This window comes from Epinephelus fuscoguttatus, linkage group LG11 (genome assembly GCF_011397635.1).
Source record: "Epinephelus fuscoguttatus linkage group LG11, E.fuscoguttatus.final_Chr_v1".
Lineage (NCBI taxonomy): Eukaryota > Metazoa > Chordata > Actinopteri > Perciformes > Serranidae > Epinephelus > Epinephelus fuscoguttatus.
In genome coordinates this window covers 37,023,621-37,044,030 of record NC_064762.1, presented here as the reverse complement: position 1 = coordinate 37,044,030, position 20,410 = coordinate 37,023,621, and the positions used below count along the sequence as shown (strand labels likewise).

Genomic DNA, 20,410 nt, shown 5'->3' with positions numbered 1-20,410 from the left:
CACACACTCAGCATGGCGACCAGAGGGCACTGTGATGGTGTGAAAGTGCTGATAGAGTAGAGCTGCTCTAAACAATACCAGCCCATCTGAGAACAAGTATTTTATCACATCATCATGTCCTTTGCTTTACTCTGGTGGTGGTTGAGGTAATTGTTATTCCTTTTGACAAGGTGTTTAAAGGGGAGCTATTATGCTCATTATCAGGTTCATTCTTGTATTTTGGATTCTACTAGAACATGCCCACATGTTTTAATGTGAAGAAATACTTTATTTTTCTCCTACTGTCTGACCTGGAACACCTGTATTCACACTCACTGTCTGAAATGCTCTATTTCAGCTTTATAAATAAAACTGAATTGAATTGAATTACTACAGTGAAAAATCACCGACAAAGGCTTCTTAAGTAAAATTTTCATAACTGCGCATGTTCAAGCAGGAGTATGATGTGAAATTGGGGAGAATTTAAGAACAGCAACCATGAATACATGTTGCCCTTACGTTAGCATGTAGCTACATGTAGCAGTGTACTTGCAACTGGGGGATGTAACTGAAACAGAGAGACCAGCACATTTCTACCATTTAAAAATCAAACATTAACAACATCTGCAACCAAGATTACATAATGTAACAACATGTAGTAATGCAAGCTACATAATTAAACAAAAATGCAGTAGCATGTCTGGAGCAGATGACTGCATAATGAAATCAATCAAGAGTTGAGAAAAAAACAAACATTGAAAACAATATTCAGAACAGTCTAAAGCCAGAGGATTTTGCTCACAGGGATTTTTTTTTTTTAACACGTTTACCTAATAATTTAAAACTTTGCCCATGTTTAATATAAACATCAGACACTGTAACATTTTATATATCTATATCTATATCTCTATATATCTATATATATCTATATCTATATCTATATCTATATATCTATATATATATATATATACATATATATATATATATGACAGAAAATAAAGAAAAGCATAACAGGTCCCCTTTGATGAAGACCAGAGAGTCTCATGGACAGGTAGTCGGAGACAGCAAGTATTGGTGGTCGACTCACCAGTTTTCTGATCTCACACTCCAGGTTCAGGATGCAGTCGAGCTTTCTCTTGCGGCAGCGTTGTGCCGCGATGCGGTTCTTACTCCGCCGCCTCACGTCATGGATAAACTCGAGCTGCTCCGAGGTCAGTTTGTGCATTTTCACCAACATTTGGAAGTCGTTCCGTGGAAGATTTGTGATTTGATCTACAGGGAAAGGCAGCTTCACCTGGAACAGGAAGAAAAAGACCAGACATTATGTATGACAAATGCAGTTTATTTATTGTTGAGCATTAATGAACAAGGACGGAAATTGCCTATAGTAATGTATAAAATACTAAGTTGATCTTTCTTTTGTATGAAGTGTGAAGTGGGTCACTGGAATAATTATAGACTTCTGGCAGTGTTCAATCCATAAATACATCTGCATTTAAGAAAGCAACTATAATTTGGTTAATTAAATCAAGGATGCAATATTGACCTCAAAGTAAGGGAAATCATGACATTTGCCAACCTGTCAATATAAAAGCAGGAAAAAGGTGAGATGAACTGTGAAATGGGATCAAATGGAATCACATGGAAGCAAAAAAACTAAAATGTTTACAATTATTTTGTCTTATTAGAGGTATGCTCAGGTTGAAATAAGAAATACAGATCGTAGCTAAATAAGCTGTCGCTCCATAACAAGTGAAACAAAACCAACAGGAGAGTGAATAACATGTTACTCAACCACAGTTCGCCCACACAGACCTGATGAAAGATTATACCAGTTAAAATAATTTAAATAATTGTATAGAGCATTAGCTTTAAGTTTAATCTATTCTTTTTTTCTTTTTATAAATTCACAATCTGAGGAACAACTTAACACCCCATCTGCCTGTGCCGCCTTCACATAGTAGCTGCTCCCCTGTTATTTACTTAGGAGTGTGTTTGGGACTGTTTCAGCTTTTAACAGCCTCAGGAGGAGGTTGCATTATACAAATGCACAGAAACTGCACATGGTGGGTTTTCCAGAGGGGATTCTGATATGTTTTTTAGAGCCAATATCTTTTAAAGTTACCTTAATTGCACAGGATTTGGTGTTCCTCCAGTTATAACTGGTAGTGTGCAGAGGGCTCTGAAACAACTCAACAATACATTTAACAAACTTCTTTTGCAGCATTCTTTTGTTATGTATCTCGATGGGGGGTGTGGACCATAGTGGAACAAAAGTGATGCTGCCTTGAACTTTGGAACAGAATAGAGTGTTGCAGGGATGATGTTTTATTGTAGGCCAACCTGTAAGTTAGCATCGCTCTAGCTCCCTCGACAAAAAGCCAAAGGGATTCATCCATTGGATTTTGCAGTTTTGAAGTGTAAATCAATGTGTAGAAGTAAAAAGCTGAGGAACTATGAACAAACCACTACGCTTGTTGTTTGGCATGATGACTTTTGATGTCAACAACCTTTTGTTTAAATGCTCCAGAACGTGTTTATTTTGGACACACACTGGACTCCATACTTTGCAGCCACAGTCTCTTTTACATAATTGACATCTTAATTTCAAAAGAAACAACAACAAAAACATCTCTATACTGTCTGCTTCCCTTGCATAAAAGCTATGGCTTGCTCCTTTTTATTCATTAATTAATTAATTAATTTATTTTTACATTCATCCCATGTCAGCGTGGGTTTTCTCAGGCTGCTCCAGCTTCCTCCCACAGTCAAAAAAAAAGCAGATTAGGTTATTTGGTGACTCTAAATTGTCCGTAGGTGTGAATATGAGCATGAATGGTCTCTACGTGTGCCCTGCGATAGTCTGGTGACCTGTCCAGGGTGTACCCTGCCTCTCACCCATTGTCAGCTGGGATAGGCTCCAGATCCCCCACGACCCCTAATAGGATAAGCGATTCCGGAAAATGAATGAATAAATAATTTATTAATTGATTTTAATCAAACAGTTAAGTCAGTATTTTTGTAGCGCACACTGGATTCCATGCTTTTCAAAGTGCAGTCACTTTTACATGGTTCACATTTCAATGTCAAGACAAACAACAATAAAATCTCTAACTTGTCTATTTTGCTTAATAAACATCTCCTGTGTGATTCAACCAAGTAGATTAATAAAGTATTATGGCTAAATTCACCAGGTACAAAGAGGAGACTTTACAAGGTGAGTCATTGTATCACTGTGTCTGCTAACTATGGGACAGTTACTACATTTGACCACAAGATGGCAAAAGAGTACTGCCTCACATGCCTCACAGAGCAGGACTCGGTGAGCCTTCATCTCTCTCCGCCTTATATTTAACATGTAGCACATTCTCGAGCAGAGGGGAAAAGGTGATCCAAGAAAAGAGCCCCTCTCCATCTGTCCCCTAGCACCTGGAAAGATGCCAGCGTGACAGATTGAGGGGGGCAGTGACTTGTCAACCTGATCCAAATCAGTGTCAGGTGATTTCTGAGGGCATGGATATCTGCGGCAGTCTTCCCAAGGCTGCAGAACAAAAGAATTAGTGGAATAAATGCAGCACTGATTTGGCGGCGTGAACCAAAATCAGAAAGCCGTGTGGTATTTCTTCGCTGATATGACAGCATATCAGGGTTGTATGTGTTTATTCTCTTTTTTTCTCAGTTTGGAGAGCAACAATAAGTCAGCTTCTCTCTCCCTCAGGTGATGGCAAACCTTATGATAAGCACATCATAAGCAGATCCACCCCAACGGTATCTGTGTGCACCAGGGATCTGTAGCTTCAGGCAGCGAGTGAAGCAGTGGAGGCACAACAAAGAGCCAGAGGAAGACAGCCGGAGAGCTTGGCAGAGATGAGACGAGCTGCAGCTCTCTTTCTCTTCTCCCTTTCCCTTTTCCTTCCCCGTGGTTGCCTCTGAGGAGCGCAGGAAGTCAAACAAAGAAGGAAGAGACAAGAAAAACGAGAAAGAGGAGCAAGCGATGCGACTCCCACTGTACCTGGCTGTTCGAGCCTGGCCAGATGCTCCCCGGAGACTGCTCAGATGACTACAGGCGCAGGCTGCAACAGAGGTGGCTGAGCTCTGTTTCTCCACCAGACGGTACACAGCGGTGGCTGAGGCGTCACCTGGTGTAAGCGTTGTGCTCAGGGGGATAAAGCAAGGTGCCTACTCATGACAGAATCGAAATTACTCCTCGGTGAAGAGCAAATCTAGATGTCAATCTATCCCTAAGAGGGAAAATGGCTTGAGTTTCCTCATTAGAAGTGCAGCCCTCTGAGCCGCCAGGAGCCCTATTTCTCATCTCAGCTCGACATCTGCATGCAGACACATGAATAAATAATGACCCGAGCTTTCAAGGCCACATTCGGCTCTCGATACTTTGCCAGGGCATGACAACTCCAGTCTCAAAGAGAGGCGTGGGGAAAGCTATAAAACATCAGTACAAGCTGCCGGCTTCATCCAGAGCAGAGGGGAAGACAGCTCTGTTTGTGATTAGATAGCTTAGCACTTACAGAGGTGAGCTTTCCCTCTACAGGGTCTGATGGTAAAGCCCAGCTAGAAAAACAAGGGGAAGGAGACGCTGCGACCTTGTGATGGTTTCTTTCTCCCCCTCATCCACCAGTCACCGGTACACAGGGGATGGCTAAATTTAGCAGCTTCACCGCGAGACCCAGTTCAGCAGCGAGGCTGGGATGACAGAGTACACTTCAGCGGTGGTCATAAATTCACACCCAACTGTTCTGGATTTACATTTCTCTCTCACTTCTCTTCATTCTTCCTCCCGACCCTCAGTCACTCTCTTTGTCTGGGTCATTATGCTGCAAATGGGGTACAGAGCGAAAAGTAGGGCTCATCTGATAACAGGAGCAGCGCTGCACTGGGCCTCAGCCCCGTCACCATGCACTATTAAAAAATAATGGATGCTTCAAAGTCTCAAATTCAGGCTCAAAATACTATTTATGTGGGGCAAGTGAAATATTCAGTCAAAGGGCCGAGATGATCATTTTCACCTGCTGATGTTTTGTTCATTCAGTACATGTTCTCTTTAAGCTTGGGTCTTACTTTCATCAACTGTGGATGAATTCTGTCTGATCTTCTAACTGCTCTTCTTCTTTGTCCTAATAGACTTCTTTTTAGCGACCTTGTGTACAATTCTAATATCATGGTTGGACTGAACGATAAAAATGCTACCAAATATGAAACAAAAACAGCAAGTAGAATTTAGAATTTACTTTTTAAAGGAGAAGCCTGACATTTTAAAGGATAACTTCAGTATTTATCAACCTGGGTCCTATTTCCCCATGTGTATGTGTGCGTATGATTCATAGGTACAACTCGTTCTAAGATTGGTTCAGTATTGAGGGAGGCGGATGCAGCCGGGAGCCATGAAACGAGCTAAAACGGTAACGGGGGCAAATGCGTCCCGTATAAGTTTGTGCATTAAAAGTGCTTTTTTTCGCCACTGACCGATTCAGATCGCCAGTGCTATCTCTGTAAATAGCATACTAAACGTTTCCCTTACCCTTCACTTGCTCTGGGCTGTGACGTCATCTCGCGAGAGCTTTGCTTGTTGCTGGAAGAAAACAGAGGAGCCATGCTGAGCACCGCTCCGAGTGGCGCTGGTTGTCCCGGAGTACAGCTGAGAGTTTTACTGCATCAGTTGAAAACAATGGTTCGTGTTTGTGCTTATCCGAATTGCAAGAACAGGATGTCGCGCAACACCCCGTGCAGCTTTCATAGGCTGCCTTTGTCGGACGGCGAGATGCTGAAGTTGTGGCTAGTTGTGCTACAAATGGATGCTAACACTTCTGTCCAGACAATGCGCCTTGCAGACCATCGGGTCTGCAATGCTCACTTCTCCCAAGATGACTACTGCCAGCTGAAGAAGAGAAGACATCCAATCCCGAAACACCTCTCCCTCAAGAAAACGGCTGTCCCACGAGTAGAGAGAGCTACAGACACAGTGGAGCAAAGCTTTCATGAGATGACGTCACACACAGCCCAGAGGTAAGGGAAAGGTTTACTATGCTATTTACAGAGATAACACTGGCGATCTGAACCGGTCACTGGCGAAAAAACAGCACTTTTAATGCGCAAACTTATACGGGACGCATTTGCCCCCGTTACCGTTTTAGCTCCCGGCTGCATCCGCCTCCCTCAATACTGAACCAATTTTAAAACGAGTTGTACCTATGAATCATACGCACACATACACATGGGGAAATAGGGCCCAGGTTGAAAAATACCCAAGTTATCCTTTAAATACAGTGACCCCTTCTTTTTGCATCCAGAATTCTGGAGTGTGCTGACAGCTTGTTTGGCCAAGAACAGTTCCTTTAAAACAAAGCCTAAAAATACTTCTCCACCACTTACATTCAGAGTTTTGGGAATTCACTTATTTACTTTCTTTCCTACTGATATTGAGACTGTCCTCTCCAAAATACGACCACATTGGTTGTTTGCACTAGCAGAAATTATGACCAATTTTAACATTTATTATCAGGCAGTGGCCTCTAGTGGCTGTAGTAATTATGACATGAGCAATATACAGAGTGATAAAGTCTGCTTACTGTGGTAAGGTCAAACAAACACAGGACTATCATCCAGGAGACTGGTGTTTCTGTCCTGTGTGAAACTAAAACTCAATGTTGAGTTATTTTAGCAATTTAACATAGTTTGTCACAAGGCATATTTCATGTTTGTCACATGAAATATGTCATGTTACATTACATTAGTAACAGTGGTATAGTGGCAGTGCACTACTACAACACACTCCGACCTCATCACATATCAACATTTGGTCATGGACTCTCCACATCGAGATATAACAGGCAAAGTACCCTGGTTGCGTTGGCTGTCGACGTTCTGGGTTGCCGTTTCAACTTCTGCCTGTTACATGCATTGTCTGTTTTCAAAATACACTTCCATTTTCACAGGAAATATACAGTTTGCAAACAGTCTCTTTTTTTAAAATAAATACGCTACGTCTGTACCACACCGCAAACTGATGGTTTTTTCCTTCAAAAACAAACACGTGGTTATGATGTGATAAGAGTTGGAGGACTTGTTGAAGATATCGCTCAGTATCAATCTCATGTCTGTGCCAGTACAGAGCTCATGTGGTTAGTCTGGCTTGGTGTAAAGACTGGGAAGAGACAGCTAACCTGGCTCTATTTAAAGTAGAAAAAAGCTTACCAGCACCTCTAAAGCTCACTGATTACCAGATCTAATTTGTTTAACCCTGCTCGAGGCACTGCACAAAAGTACTGAGCAGATGAATAAACTGCTGTTTGTCAAGAAATAGTTCCAGCATGTTTGTGTTTGAATGAAACAAACAAGACAAAATGTTTTAATTGGTGAGCTTGAGAAGTGTTCTGCGACCTATCAGTTGGGAACCACTGCTTTAGACAGAACCAGGCTAGTTGTTTCCTACTGGTTCCAGTTTCACATGCTAAGCTAAGATAACCCCATCCTGACTCAAGCCATGTATTTAAAAGAAAAGTTCACTCCAAAATCAAAAATATTTTTCCTCTTACATGTAGTGTGACGTTATTATTAGTGTTATTTTCTATTAAACTACACCTGCCAGCTGTATCACCCTACAGCTCAGCAAGCAACACTGAGCTAGCTAATGTTACAGCTCAGCCGAAGAGGACGCCATTAATGTTTCCACCTCGCACTGTCACAAGCACAAGCCTCTCATTCATGAGTAGATGAACTCTTCCTTTTGCGCCTTGATACAGTTGGCAGGTGTAGTTTGGTAGAAAGAAAATAGTTCCTACGTGAACCTGCTCACAACAAGGTCTATGGATTATCTTGAGTGACTCAGTCATGGTTTCTGGAAAGAGTTGAATGTTGAGTTTTTCAAAATGTATATATTATATTATATATATTTTTTGGTGCTTTGAGCACCACAGGCTGAGTGCCATCTAGTTCCATTATACTGGAGAGAAGGCAGACATCTCTGCAGCTGATACCTTCAAGACTCGGCAACTCACACCAAAACAATCTAGACTGATAGAAGCACTACAGGTAAGAGAAAGAATATGTATTTTTGATTTTGGGGTGAACTGTCCCTTTAACCCACATATATAAGACAGACATCAGTTTTCATTTCACACTCAGAAAGAAAACAAATGAATCTATTTCTGTGCCTTTAAAACCACATGTAAGTAAATTTTTGCTACATGTTAGTAAAATAATCTACTCCAATTCTGTCAGCTTTTTTTACTTTAAAACAACTTTTTAAGTTTGAATAGTAGATGTGAGGACTGATTATTAAGGAAGGATGTTTTTGCAGTGTGTGCGCGAGGCTGGGCAGCTGGCAGCCTGCAGCAGCTTGAGACGTGACGTGAGTTGTAGCAGGGAGGAAAGGTTCAGTGGATGACTGGGAGGGGGCACTGTGCTCTGCCCTCACCTGCAGTCTCTTGACCTGCTCTCAAGCTTTAACGCTCTCTTTATTCCCACAAAAGCACTTTCACACAGGCCCTGGGGCTATCAAAGCTGATATTCCCTCTGACAGTTTGCTATAAAAACCGAGGGTATTTTCTAAAATGATTGCTGCTTGACACCTCTGGCTCTGCTCTGTGTAGTACCTGTCCCTTATCTCATCCAAACTAAAATGAGATCTTATCTTGTAATGTGAGGTTTAGAATTCTGCACATTTGTGTTTCATGCTATCTCTGTAATTAACCCTGTTACATTTCACATGCATGTTAACGGGATTATAAAGAATCATCACACACTCATGTCCTGACTCAGATCTTAATGAAGATAATATAGAAAGGTGCAGCAGTAACTGCTCTGTCCCGGGGGTTAAAACAATAATTTGCAACACTTTTTCATAAATAAATGACTGTTAATAATATCAACCTGTTCTAGGTTCATAAAAAGCTTTATTTATGTAAGATGCATTTAGTGTCATATAGAGATTTGCTTGGAAACTCATCTGATGCTTGTTACTTTGCTGGCACCAGCAACTGCAGTGTGTTTGGAATACACACAAGGAGAAAATGTGTAGTTAATTATAACAGAGTGTCAGACTTCATAAACAGAAAATCCCAAAAAGCAACACAACACCAAACTTGCAGTACTGGACCCACTGTTTGATTGCCAAGTTATTTCTGGGAATTTGAGTGCAAAAACATCGCAGCGCTAGCTGCCAGGCTGCAACGACGTAGCCAAGATCAACACAACAAGAATTTCGCAGATTACCACTGCATGGATGCTAAATGTCTCCATTCTTCCAGGACTACCACAGGATGGAAGGCCCTGCATAAGGAATAGAGTTGTTTCTGTGCCCCAGCTGGCCCTGAGGGCCCACGTTCTACTGTATGCTGTAACCCAGCTGGAGCAGCAACCTGGGGATCTCCTCTCCATCCTGATCACACACACACACACACACACACACACACACACACACACACACACACACACACACACACACACACACACACACACTATCTTCTTTTCTGCAGAAGCTACAAATAAGAGCACAAAAAATATCTCCTGTTTGGTCTCTATATTTGTCCCACTCAACTCAGCACTCTGGAGCAATGCAGCGTATGCTCCAGGGGCGATTTGGGGGGTAATGAAGAGGCACTGTATCTCATTACCTTGATACTACATTTTTTTGTAAATGCATCAAGCTAGATAAATATAGATTTCAAAGTAAAATGCTTGGGTAAACAGCACTCCTCTTGCTCAATTTGAACAAGTCTCCCTCGGCGTACTCCGTAGGCTATAAAATAAGGCTTTTTTTGTTACCATAAGAACATTTTTATATGCAACGCCCTTGTTAAATACAGATTTAAGAGAGAAATGAATGGGCAAACATTCCTCTGATGTTAGTCTGAAGAAATCTCCTTTCACTTATCACAGAGTGTGCAGACAAGACTCCCTTGCTTTTTCATTTTTGGACTTTAACAGCCACTGTTCCCAAATCTGCTCCCATTTAGGCACACTTATCATCACAGTTTTGATGCCATGTGTTTGCAATCCATTACATCATTTCAAAAACACTGTATTTCTACATTTACTATGCTATACATAAGAGCTATAATCACCAAGAACACCTATTTTCTAGGTAACTCTGATCATTTTTGTCACATTTCTTCAATAAATGACCCATAGTGTCCAGGGATGAAAGGGGAACATCACTTGAAAAAAAGGCACCAGCTAGTAGATTTCATCTGACATCTTATGCACACATTATTATCACTATTGCATGTGACTAAAACCAGTAGGCTAAACATCTCCGTAGCTAACATTATGAATGGCAGATTGGACTCAGACCACAGCCACATCATATCTAGAGTAGAGCAAAGGTTCTCTGGCATTGTGCAATGGTAGCAGAACTGATATTAAGGTCTGTGCGCTTCCTGTCACACGTTCTTTCTATTTCATGTTTTGCCTGATAACAAAAAACACAAACAAACAATGTGCTGATGTATCAGGACTACTTCCTCATTCCTCCCACTCGCTCTGAGATCAATACTTTCACCGCTGTGGCCAGACGATACGCTAGAATGAGCTCAACGCCTACACTGCAACTGGGAGCTCAAAGAGAGAAGGAGACAGACTGAGGTACAAATGCTGTGTAGAGATGCAGGATACATTCTCAATTGAGGTGCTGCTGGTTTCCTCACTGACTTTAGACCTGTCATATGGTTCTGCTGGGAAGCCATGGCAAAAGAGTTGAAATTATTTTGAATTAATTTAAATATAGGTTGAATAGTTAATGCCATCACTGCTTATAAGCAGTAAGTCAGCAGTATACATTACTGCTGTCATAACAAGTACAGTAATATAATCTACTCAGAGCTTGATCTAAACCACAGTGGGACAATACAGTCCCCTTAAAGCGTTTCACTTGGGTCCAATTTTGGGTCTAACTTTTCATTTGTAAGAGAGGAATGTGTTTATCTTCTTTCAAACGTTTCTGTGTATCTCTTTTAAGCAGACTTTGAGCTGTCTGCTGCGTGAAGCTGCTGATGGTTCTCAGATGTGGCTCACATGAACGCAACAGCCCATAACCACAGAGCAGGAGCTGCCCAGAGACCTCAAGTGACTCTGGCTACCTTGAATGACTAGGCTTTGGTCGAACTGCCCTGCACTTTAACGACTTCCTTCCTCGTTGGGATTCACTGTGTCCAGTTCACAGTCCAGGGCAGCAGCTATTTATACCAAAGCTGCTTTCCCCCTCTGCCATTTACTCTGCAAACACAACGAGGCCAGCCTTCTCCATGTTTGTTTGTACGGCCGGATTACAGAGAGGGGTGGTAGGAAAAATGAGTGGCCCAGGAAGCATGAGGTAGCACTTCTTCACCACATAAAGGCCAAGGGAGAGTAACCTAACACTGAGCTTCACTATGTAACTACCTCTCTGTGACCCCCACTATAACACTGGTGCAATAAACTGTAGAACAGGCAGACCTGGGAAACATTCATTCATGAAGGATCTTATCAACAGCCTGTGATAGTGAGTGGAAAGCTGGCAGATAACCCTGTGTAAGTCAACAGAGATTTGACAGAGGATATTGTGTGGAGTAATGGAGCGCCAACAATGGCTGACACATACATATATAAACACAGTCATACCCACACAAAGAAATGACAAAGGGAACTGAAATGTCTCCCAGTCATTTTTTGGGCTGCTCTCTCGCTTGATAGCTCAGCGCTGTATATCAATCCCACATAATTTACAGTGGCACATTCGGCAGGCCCTTCAAAGGCCCATAAATCTAATGGCGATGGGTGTTGTGTGCCGCGCTGCAAAGGTAATGATTACACATTACTGCTGAGCCTCTTTATCTTGCAGCTCTGTTTGTCCAACTGAATTCTTTCCACGGAAAAGCACAATCCCGTCATGTAGCTCCAACCCTTGCAACACTCTCACTTGCTCTTTGAATCTGATCGCCATGGCAACGCACCACTTTCTATCTCTCTCCATTTCTGTGCACTTAGAGCAGTCCCTCTCCACTGAGCTTATCTAAAATAATTCTGCCTGCACCTCAAGCAAACGTCGCTGAATGCAACATCACAAGAGTGGAGATGGCCTGGTGGTAACGAGGAGCCTCATGGAGCCAAAAGGTCGCAAGTTCAAGCTCTGCAACAGCCAACATGTGATGTCACGGTCTAAAGACAGACATATGACAATGCTAGTGTCATGTGAAAACCTCATAACTGATTGTAGCATGTATAATTTACTGTAATAGCGTTTCAAATCCCAACCAGGGACACAAAAAGAGCTCCTTTTTCCAGAATTTGAGAGACATTTATGTAGATACAAGGTTTTCACCTGACAGCAACGGCAGTGAAAGGCCTGAGATGTGGAGGGAAATTTTAATCACTAAAATGAGCAAACAGCAGCGCTGCAAGGAAGCAAAGCTATTCTTTGCAAATTGATTTTAATGCCTTCCGCTTCCCCTCAGGTGGGAAATCTGCTCATTTTGATATTATTACACCTGCGCTGTGCTCCATGTGTGAATTAGAGGGTCCCTCACTGATCTTTACCTAGTAAACAACAACAGTCGTCTAGTCTGCAGCTTGGAGGACGTCTGCCCAGGTGGATTAGGGGAGGATGATTACAGGATTGGCTATTCATCCTTGTCAGCACTGTAGAGCTGCGCTGCAGTCCCGTCATGAGACCAAGCTGAACCTCCCGCCCACTCACATTCAACTCACTGCAACCGCCAGCCATAAAAACTTTATGGCCATGGCACATCACTGCTGTAATGTGTTGGTTGTAATCCCTTTGCAATGCACCGCACACCTTCACCGCTAATTGTCCATAGATCAGGAATGTCAGAAGTCAGCGAGGCCTCACTGAGAATTAGCATATGCATATTTATAGAGGCGGATTATAGATGTCAGTGTTTCTGCTGGAATAAAATGAGCTAGTAAGGCTAGCTGGCACTGGCAGGGAGACAGATAGAGCCAGAGGGAATCACTTCAGAGGGCAGTTCTACCCTGGGAGAATCCTGAGCCTTCAATTGCCTGCAGTGCTTTTCATACATACATGCAACTCTCAGCTAAGATGATGAACCAGTCACAGTCTTTAAAACAGCACCACAGCCTCCTGCATTTTGACTGTCCTGGTGCATTTGGGCTCACATATTCAGACTCATTACACAGATCTCCAGCAGTGCATAAAGCAGATTAATAATATCAAAGCACATCTGTGCCCTTTGGTGATGCTGTAAATCTTGTACTGAACACTCCTGCTTCAATTACATGATGATTTAATGACTGCTAATGCAGACCTGGAGAGCAGGGCACTGCAATATAATTAGCCATGGCGGAATTGAATGTAATGGCTACATTGTGTGTTACATGCTAAAGACAGTGTTTTACACTCACCTCTGGCCCTCGCTCTTGTACATGGCAGGACTCGCTGTCTCCCTCTGAGAAGGAGCCTGACTCGTCGCTGGAGTTGGTGCCATAGGACTGCTCACATTTGATCTTGGGCCGCACCTGGTTAAAAAGGGGATCCCCGCCCACACTTTGCTCCTGCTGGTCCACATTGAGGCAGCGTGCCACGTTGGAGCATGGAGAGGAGGAGAACTCAAACTGGGGCAGGCTGCAGGGAGATCCTCCGCTGCCGTCCTCCGCATATGAGTATGAAGAGCAGGAGCTGGAAGTCCTGGTGCGTGTCTCACAAGGCGGCGAGCGCGGGCACACTTTGATTGGCACTGGGCAGCTGGTGTTGGGTCGTGGGCGGCACAGGAGTGGGGGCTCAGTGGAGGTGGTGCTGGGAGAATAGGTCTGGGAGGTGGGGAGGGACTGGCTGGCTCCAGCCCACAGGCTCTTTGGCATGTGCTCAGAGAGCTCCATCTCCAAAGAGTTCCCACCAGGGTAGGAATGTGCTGGGGTTCCCAGACGGTTGCAGGCCCCTGAGGAAAATATGACACTACGGCGATCTAGCTCAACTTCCTGTTTGCAGACCCCATCACAGGAAGCGGACTTGAGGGACAACCCTGCAGGGAAACCATCAACGTCCTTTGGGGATGTAACAGACAGTCCCAGCTCCCCAGTGAAAGGCCTGAAGTCTTTTTTATGATCTCCCTGAGAGTTTCCTTTGTCCTGGGGGCAGACAAGTCTGTTGGCGAATAGCTGCTGTGATGTGTTGGGCAGACTGGGGAGGTCCGCCCCTTTCTTGAAGAAGGCTCGGAGGCAAGAAGGGGACTTGGTTCTCTTGGTTCTTTCCACAGACATGGGGTTATCCATTTCCATGGCTGTCACACTGTCCTTATCCCTGACGTCCTGCTCGTCCCCTGACAGGCACAATGAGACGGCCTCTTCCTCTGCCTGTGGTTCAACTTTGATCTGTGCCAAAGGCAGCCTGCCCTGACCTGGCACTGCCCCACTAACGCTGCTCTCCTTTAATGTGCTTGGAAAACCTGAGGTACTGGTGTGTGAGGAGGTGTCATTATTGTGCTTGTTGCAAGCCCACTGGTATTTCCTGTACTTGGGGCATCGCGGCAGGTCTGACGCTCCGTGCCGATCAAAGTCCAGCCGGCCATCTGCGAAGTTACTGGGCATAGCCATTGATAGCCGATCATCGTCAGGGTGTCCGAAGGAGGTGAGGGCGTCAGCACGCCGTCGCGCCTTCGGGGAAGTGGGCCTTTCCGCCTCTGACTGCATGCTCTCATCCTCTGAGTTGTTCACCTCTGCCGCCACCTTGTGGCAGAGCAGCAAGCCATCCTCCTCGCTGCGCAGCTGAGCTTCCAGGAAGCGAAAGCATGAGTCCTCGAGGTTGTGCATGCGCAAGAATTCGGCACAGCGGATGACCTCCTGGATGTTTTCTCTGCTGAGTAACAGCTTAGCAGTGTAGGCAAACTGCAACAATGGAGCGAATCCCCTGGCAGTGACCTGCAAAAAAACAGGGAAATTGCCAGCATTACCATCAGCACAGCCATTGTTCAGAGCACTTGGAGTGTGGTGAGACAACCCGACAGCTCCAACGACCATAAACAAACACTGTAAAGTACCGGTTAATCTTTTTATCAGGTCAGCACTGAACATTCTATACAGCAGTAAATAAGATCTGGTGCTCGGGGGATGTTGGCAGGTTGTGTGACCAGCCTCATGTTCATAATAACAACCTGTGGGACATTCCAGCAGTCTACCACTGTCTGCTCTGTGGTCATATCATTGGTTTTGCCCACACCCACTCCAGTCACTGCTTTGCACTTGCAAAACCCTTACTTAGGGCAAGACATTGAAGTATGAGTGCTGTTTTATATTCACTCAGTTACATGTTGGTGGCAGGAATCTGTGTCTGCTGTACATTGCTGGAGGGCCAAGTGGTGATAATTCTTAAAAAAAGAAACAGCAAAGACCTTTTGGGTAGGGTGGGGTTTTGAGTTTTAGCCTCAGCACTGAGGTTTGCCGTTAGTTCAAAGAGGTTTGACACTAATACCATGCTAACACTTTTTGATCATTGATATTTTGGTACTTAGGCTATTTGACATGAGAAACACATTTTTAATTTACCAAGGAAAGCCAAAGTTAGATATTGTTTTTTAACTCTACTTACATGTTTTTCAGAAGAACTTTTTCATAGTTCTAACAACCTAGTTCTAAGAGCCCCCTTTTTGTTGTGCCCACACCGCAAGAATTTGGAATAACGGTTCTCAGAACGTCGGAACACTTTTGGCTCCTATTTTTGAATAGATAGTCTCCCAGCACAAGAGGAACCACGAGTGATGGAAGTATACAGTAACTGATCCAGATGTCATAAGTGTCCATTGACTGGTCAAACAAAGCAAATGCAATACTGGTTAAATCGGAGCGGATGCAAGCCCTCAAAGGTTCGGAACTGTACGGTCCGAAAACGTCTTTTAATCGAAGAATAAGTGAACAAGATTATGAATCTAATCACACAATCACTGCCAGAATTTGACACTTGGCGGTAAACTGCTAGCGCTGTGAAGAAAATATTGAGGTTTGATACTCAGCCCCTATTATACTTCAGACCTTCAGTTTAAACCAGATGCGTGGACTCAAGTTATATGACTTGAACTTGAGTCAGACTCAAGTCACAGGTTTGACGACTTTAGACTCGACTTGAAAAAAATGACTTGCAACTCATCTTGGACTTTAACATCAGTGACTCATGACTTCACTTGGCCTTGAGCCTTTTGACTTGAAAATCCTTGACACCTTTGCCAAATGCTAATATGAGAAGAGAATGTAGACATTTTTCAATACAGTAAGACAGGACAGAAACATACAAAATCCATTCTGTTGTGGTACTGTTTAATAGTACTGAATGAAAGTGCAATGTCAGCACTCCTTTTTGTTTAAATCTTTTTTTTTTAGATATTTTTATGGGCATTTTTGCCTTTAATTGATAGGATATTGAAGTGTGAAAGAGGGAGAGAGAGAGGGAGGGACATGCAGCAAAGGGCCACAGGCTGGAGTTGAACCCGGGCCACTGTGCACTTGTAAATTTGTTGTACTATTACTCTGTTGTTAAAATAGCATTACATTGGGAGAGCACATTATGACTTCTTTAGGACTCAGAACTCTAAGTTTAGGACTTGGAACTTGAGTTTAAAGACTTGAGATTTCCTTGTGATTTACAAACCGATGACCTGGTCCCACCACTGGTTAAAACTGCTTTGCTTTCCTTTTGGAGTTTTACGTTCACAACACTGACATAAATGTGTCCAGCAGTACACTGTTCTCTAAGTGCCTTGATCAGGACACGGCCCCACAGCCTCACTTTCTGTCAGTGGCCCTGCATCCTCAGGTCAAGTGCCTGTAAAGCCTAATGGTTTGTAAGACTACGGCTTATCCCTGTTGTGGCCATGTGGCGAGGGATGATAGAGGGAAGCCTTCCATTTAGACTTAATGCCAGATAATTAGGTAAACTCCTGAGCCTGCAGAAGTCCAGGCCGCCCTCTGCTGCTGTTGTCACAGAGCACACAGACGAGAGAAAAGAGCCAGAGGAGCCGGCTTTAATGCGAGGCTCGTCTGCTGTTTGGAGATCAGCATGAGGGTTCACACTAGGTTGCATTCATCACTTTACTCAGGCTCTAGCACCCAACCCCTGCTGCTTTATCCTGGTTATTCTCTGGTGACAAACACATTACTGTTAGGTGCTCGGGGGAATGCAATCAAACCACACACAGAGAAAAGGTGTGAGCACAATTGCAGTGTGTTCACTTTGAATTGGAGACAGTATTGTTTGCTCTACAAAGCACCTTTTCAGGGGCTGAGTGATGTAAAGTTTTTCTTACAAGACTTAACAGAGGCTACAATGTGGTTTTAATGAGCCCACTGTTTACTGATTGTTTTGCTGCCTTTGTTGGGGGAAACAAGAAGACGAATTACCCTAGGTGCAACGGTACACACTGTGTGAGCGCTGCAGCAGCTTCCAGAGTTCCAGCGGTCCCTGCCAGACACCCCACTAGTAAAATCTTTAGTAATCAAGCTTCAAAAACCACAGAATTTGCTCTGTGGATTTTTCCGCCTGGAAAAACAACTAAGCAGTATGCATGAGGAAACACAAATATGTCAGTCAAAAATAGCTTGAGGTCATCAGAGTGAGTCTAAGAATGTATTAAATCATCTGGTTTTGTGGATTTTCAGGAAAATGAATAAGCATGTGCATTAGGTTGCTGCTTTTCGTTTTTTCAAAGGTTTAAACCTAGCAGAGCCAACGTTTAATTGACTTCTTCCTTGTTGACTTCCAAACTTTCTATGTGAAATTAGAGATCATACATGCTCGAGGCTCAGAGCTCAACAGCACAATGGAGGACGTGTCTGTGCCAATTTGAATGAAACATGACCCCAAAATACAGATGGGGATTATGTGATTAAAGAACAGATATGAGAATTGCAGCTTTAAACTGTAAAAAAATCCAACCTGACTTTCAGCCAAACTGATCTGCGAGGTAATGTGTCAGAACAACTGTACTGAACTGAGGCTGGCTTTAGACTGTGGTCAGATGATACTACCTGTGATAAGATAAAGATATTCCCTTATTTGTGTTTTGATGTTGGTAACCCGTCACTCCAAAATCTTCCATAGGTGTACATCTGTGTTGAGATCTGGTGACTGAGGGCCATTGCAAATGTAAAAAATAAATGTATCATATTCGGACATATGGTTTTGTTTTCAAGAGGGTCACATAAATGATATTACCCGTGTAACTTATTCCACTGTTCATTTATTGTGTTGTTCCTCCATTACACATTGTTCTCTTCCATGAACCAGTGTTGCTTATTAGAAGCCACTAAAATCTGTGATTCCCTCTTGAAGAGCTATAAATAAACGTGTTTCTTACTGTAATCACAGCACTGTGAAGTGAGCCGCTTCTTCTTGACAGCAACAGCTGTCAAATCTCTCAGTATTTCTTTCAAGTGGCCCATGACAGCCTTAAAATATTTCCAAGATGGGTTTAGAAGTCACTACTTATGGCCTTATTATCTACATTTACTTATTTCACACTGTAGTGGTGACCACTTCTAATAATCCATGCTATAAAAAGACATGTAAATTTACACTTGAATAATTAGATGTATTTGCTTTTGGTCTCATTTTGGGTTTAAAACTTAATTCTGGTATTCATCTCATCTGCTGTATTTCTTATTTGCAGTGTTATGACTACAGACAGACAAATGTTTATGATGCACATCATACCAGCACCATATACCATAACAGATGTGTGATATGCTAAATACACATCTGTTTGCATACAGTGTACAATGTGTGATGGGACTGATATAAACACTTAATATGAGATATTTCTGTATTTTTTGGATCTGCCGGGTGCACTGCAGTTGAACCTCCATCCATCTTGTGTTAACCCAGCACATCCACAGGCTGCAGCCTCCTACGTAGCATGCCTCTGGTCTAAAGCACCTTGCAGTGAGCTCTGGCGAACAGACAGTCCAACAGCACCAGGCATATCAGTCATTGTTAAGAGGAAGCTGCTGACTCCATATCTGTGAGGGGGGATGGTGTGTATGAGTGTGTGTGTGTGTGTGTGTGTGTGTGTGCTTGTGCTGGGGTAAATGGGTGGGTGGGAGTGTGTGCGTGCGTGTGTGTGTGTGTGTGTGTGTGTGTGTGTGTGTGTGTGTGTGTGTGTGTGTGTGTGTGTCTGAGTGTGACGGATTGGGGGGAGGGTAGAGGCTTTGACTGGACTATCCGCTCTACTGATGAGCGCAGCACATCCACTACACTACTGCTGCAGCACTGCTCAGGAACACACACACACACACACACACACACACACACACACACACACACACACACACATGCATTTCTATACATGAATTCATTGAGTATCATGCTCTTTTTCACTGTAAATGATGTGATGATCAACTGCAAGTGCTTTTATCTTCCAAATCATGTTGCTAGTTTAATGATCTTAATGATAATAATTCAATCATTTTATTTCTGCATTAAAGGGGTACCCCAGAGATCTACTTTTGCACATCCATAAAACTGGAAAACTTCCGAGACTCATTAGAAAAAGAATGGGCAAAATCTGTGCAGCAGAGGCTGTAGCCCTTTTTACACAAAGATTGCACTACAGAGACACTATGAAGTCCCATCTTTATGCCACCTTTGCCTATTTACACAGAATCAAACAACAGCACCATTATGTGTATCATTTTAGACAGCATGCTGGCATTGCTAAATCAAAAGAAGAGTAATGGCCGTGACATGTAACCCAACAGCGTCAGCCTCTATTGCGACCTATAACATATGCGTCAACAGCAATTTATAAACAATAACAATGGCATAACATGGCAATGGCAATTATTTATCATCCCTGACAGCTGATCTCATCCTTTGCTCAGAGGGTAAGAAGCTCCCAGACCTCATTGTTTGTTTGGTTTTGTTTTTTCAATTTGCAGACATTTTTGTGTGCTGTTCTTCTTCTTTGAGTTAGCTACCAACTGCTACTTTTTTAAATCTTCCACTGTGGATCACATGCATAACACAAAGGACGTCAAAACGTCACACCCATGTCAGCCATGATCCCATCCTGCTGGCTACAGGCATTGTTTCGGCACTGTTACTACCTCTGATGCTAGCTTCAAGGGGAGACAACTCTGTCCCCCCATTCCATGATTGTACCTTTTACAAGACATGGCAGGGCAGAATAATGGCATTAAATTCCTGCCTTGAGGAAGCAGTCTACGACAGGCAGGCTAACCTTTAAGACTGTGCAAATGTTTTTCATGAGAAGTATCCATACCAGTGATGATTCAGATTTGTGACAGTTGCGACACTTAGGATGCAAGAGAACTACCAACAGTGAGGTATATTGTAATGACCCAGAGCAGTGTCTGGAAACCTGTCTGAAGTAAGTTGTTGTATATAGTTGTCATATAAGTTGTTGTATAGCCTAAGCTACCATAAGCTATTTTATTGAGTTTCCTTTTAGTGAAATGC

At 43.1% G+C, this 20,410-nt stretch overlaps 1 protein-coding gene across 3 annotated transcripts in view; it reads right to left on the bottom strand.

The window, feature by feature from the left end:
- bach2b (BTB and CNC homology 1, basic leucine zipper transcription factor 2b) overlaps positions 1-20,410 on the bottom strand; it is a 136,014-nt gene that overhangs the window by 9,002 nt on the left and 106,602 nt on the right. For all 3 annotated transcript variants that reach the window (XM_049590432.1, XM_049590434.1, XM_049590435.1), the window contains 2 exons: positions 13,354-14,865; positions 1,067-1,273 (listed from right to left, as the gene is read on the bottom strand). In XM_049590432.1, the coding sequence (XP_049446389.1) occupies positions 1,067-1,273; positions 13,354-14,865 (1,719 nt within the window). The remainder of the gene's footprint in view (positions 1-1,066; positions 1,274-13,353; positions 14,866-20,410) is intronic.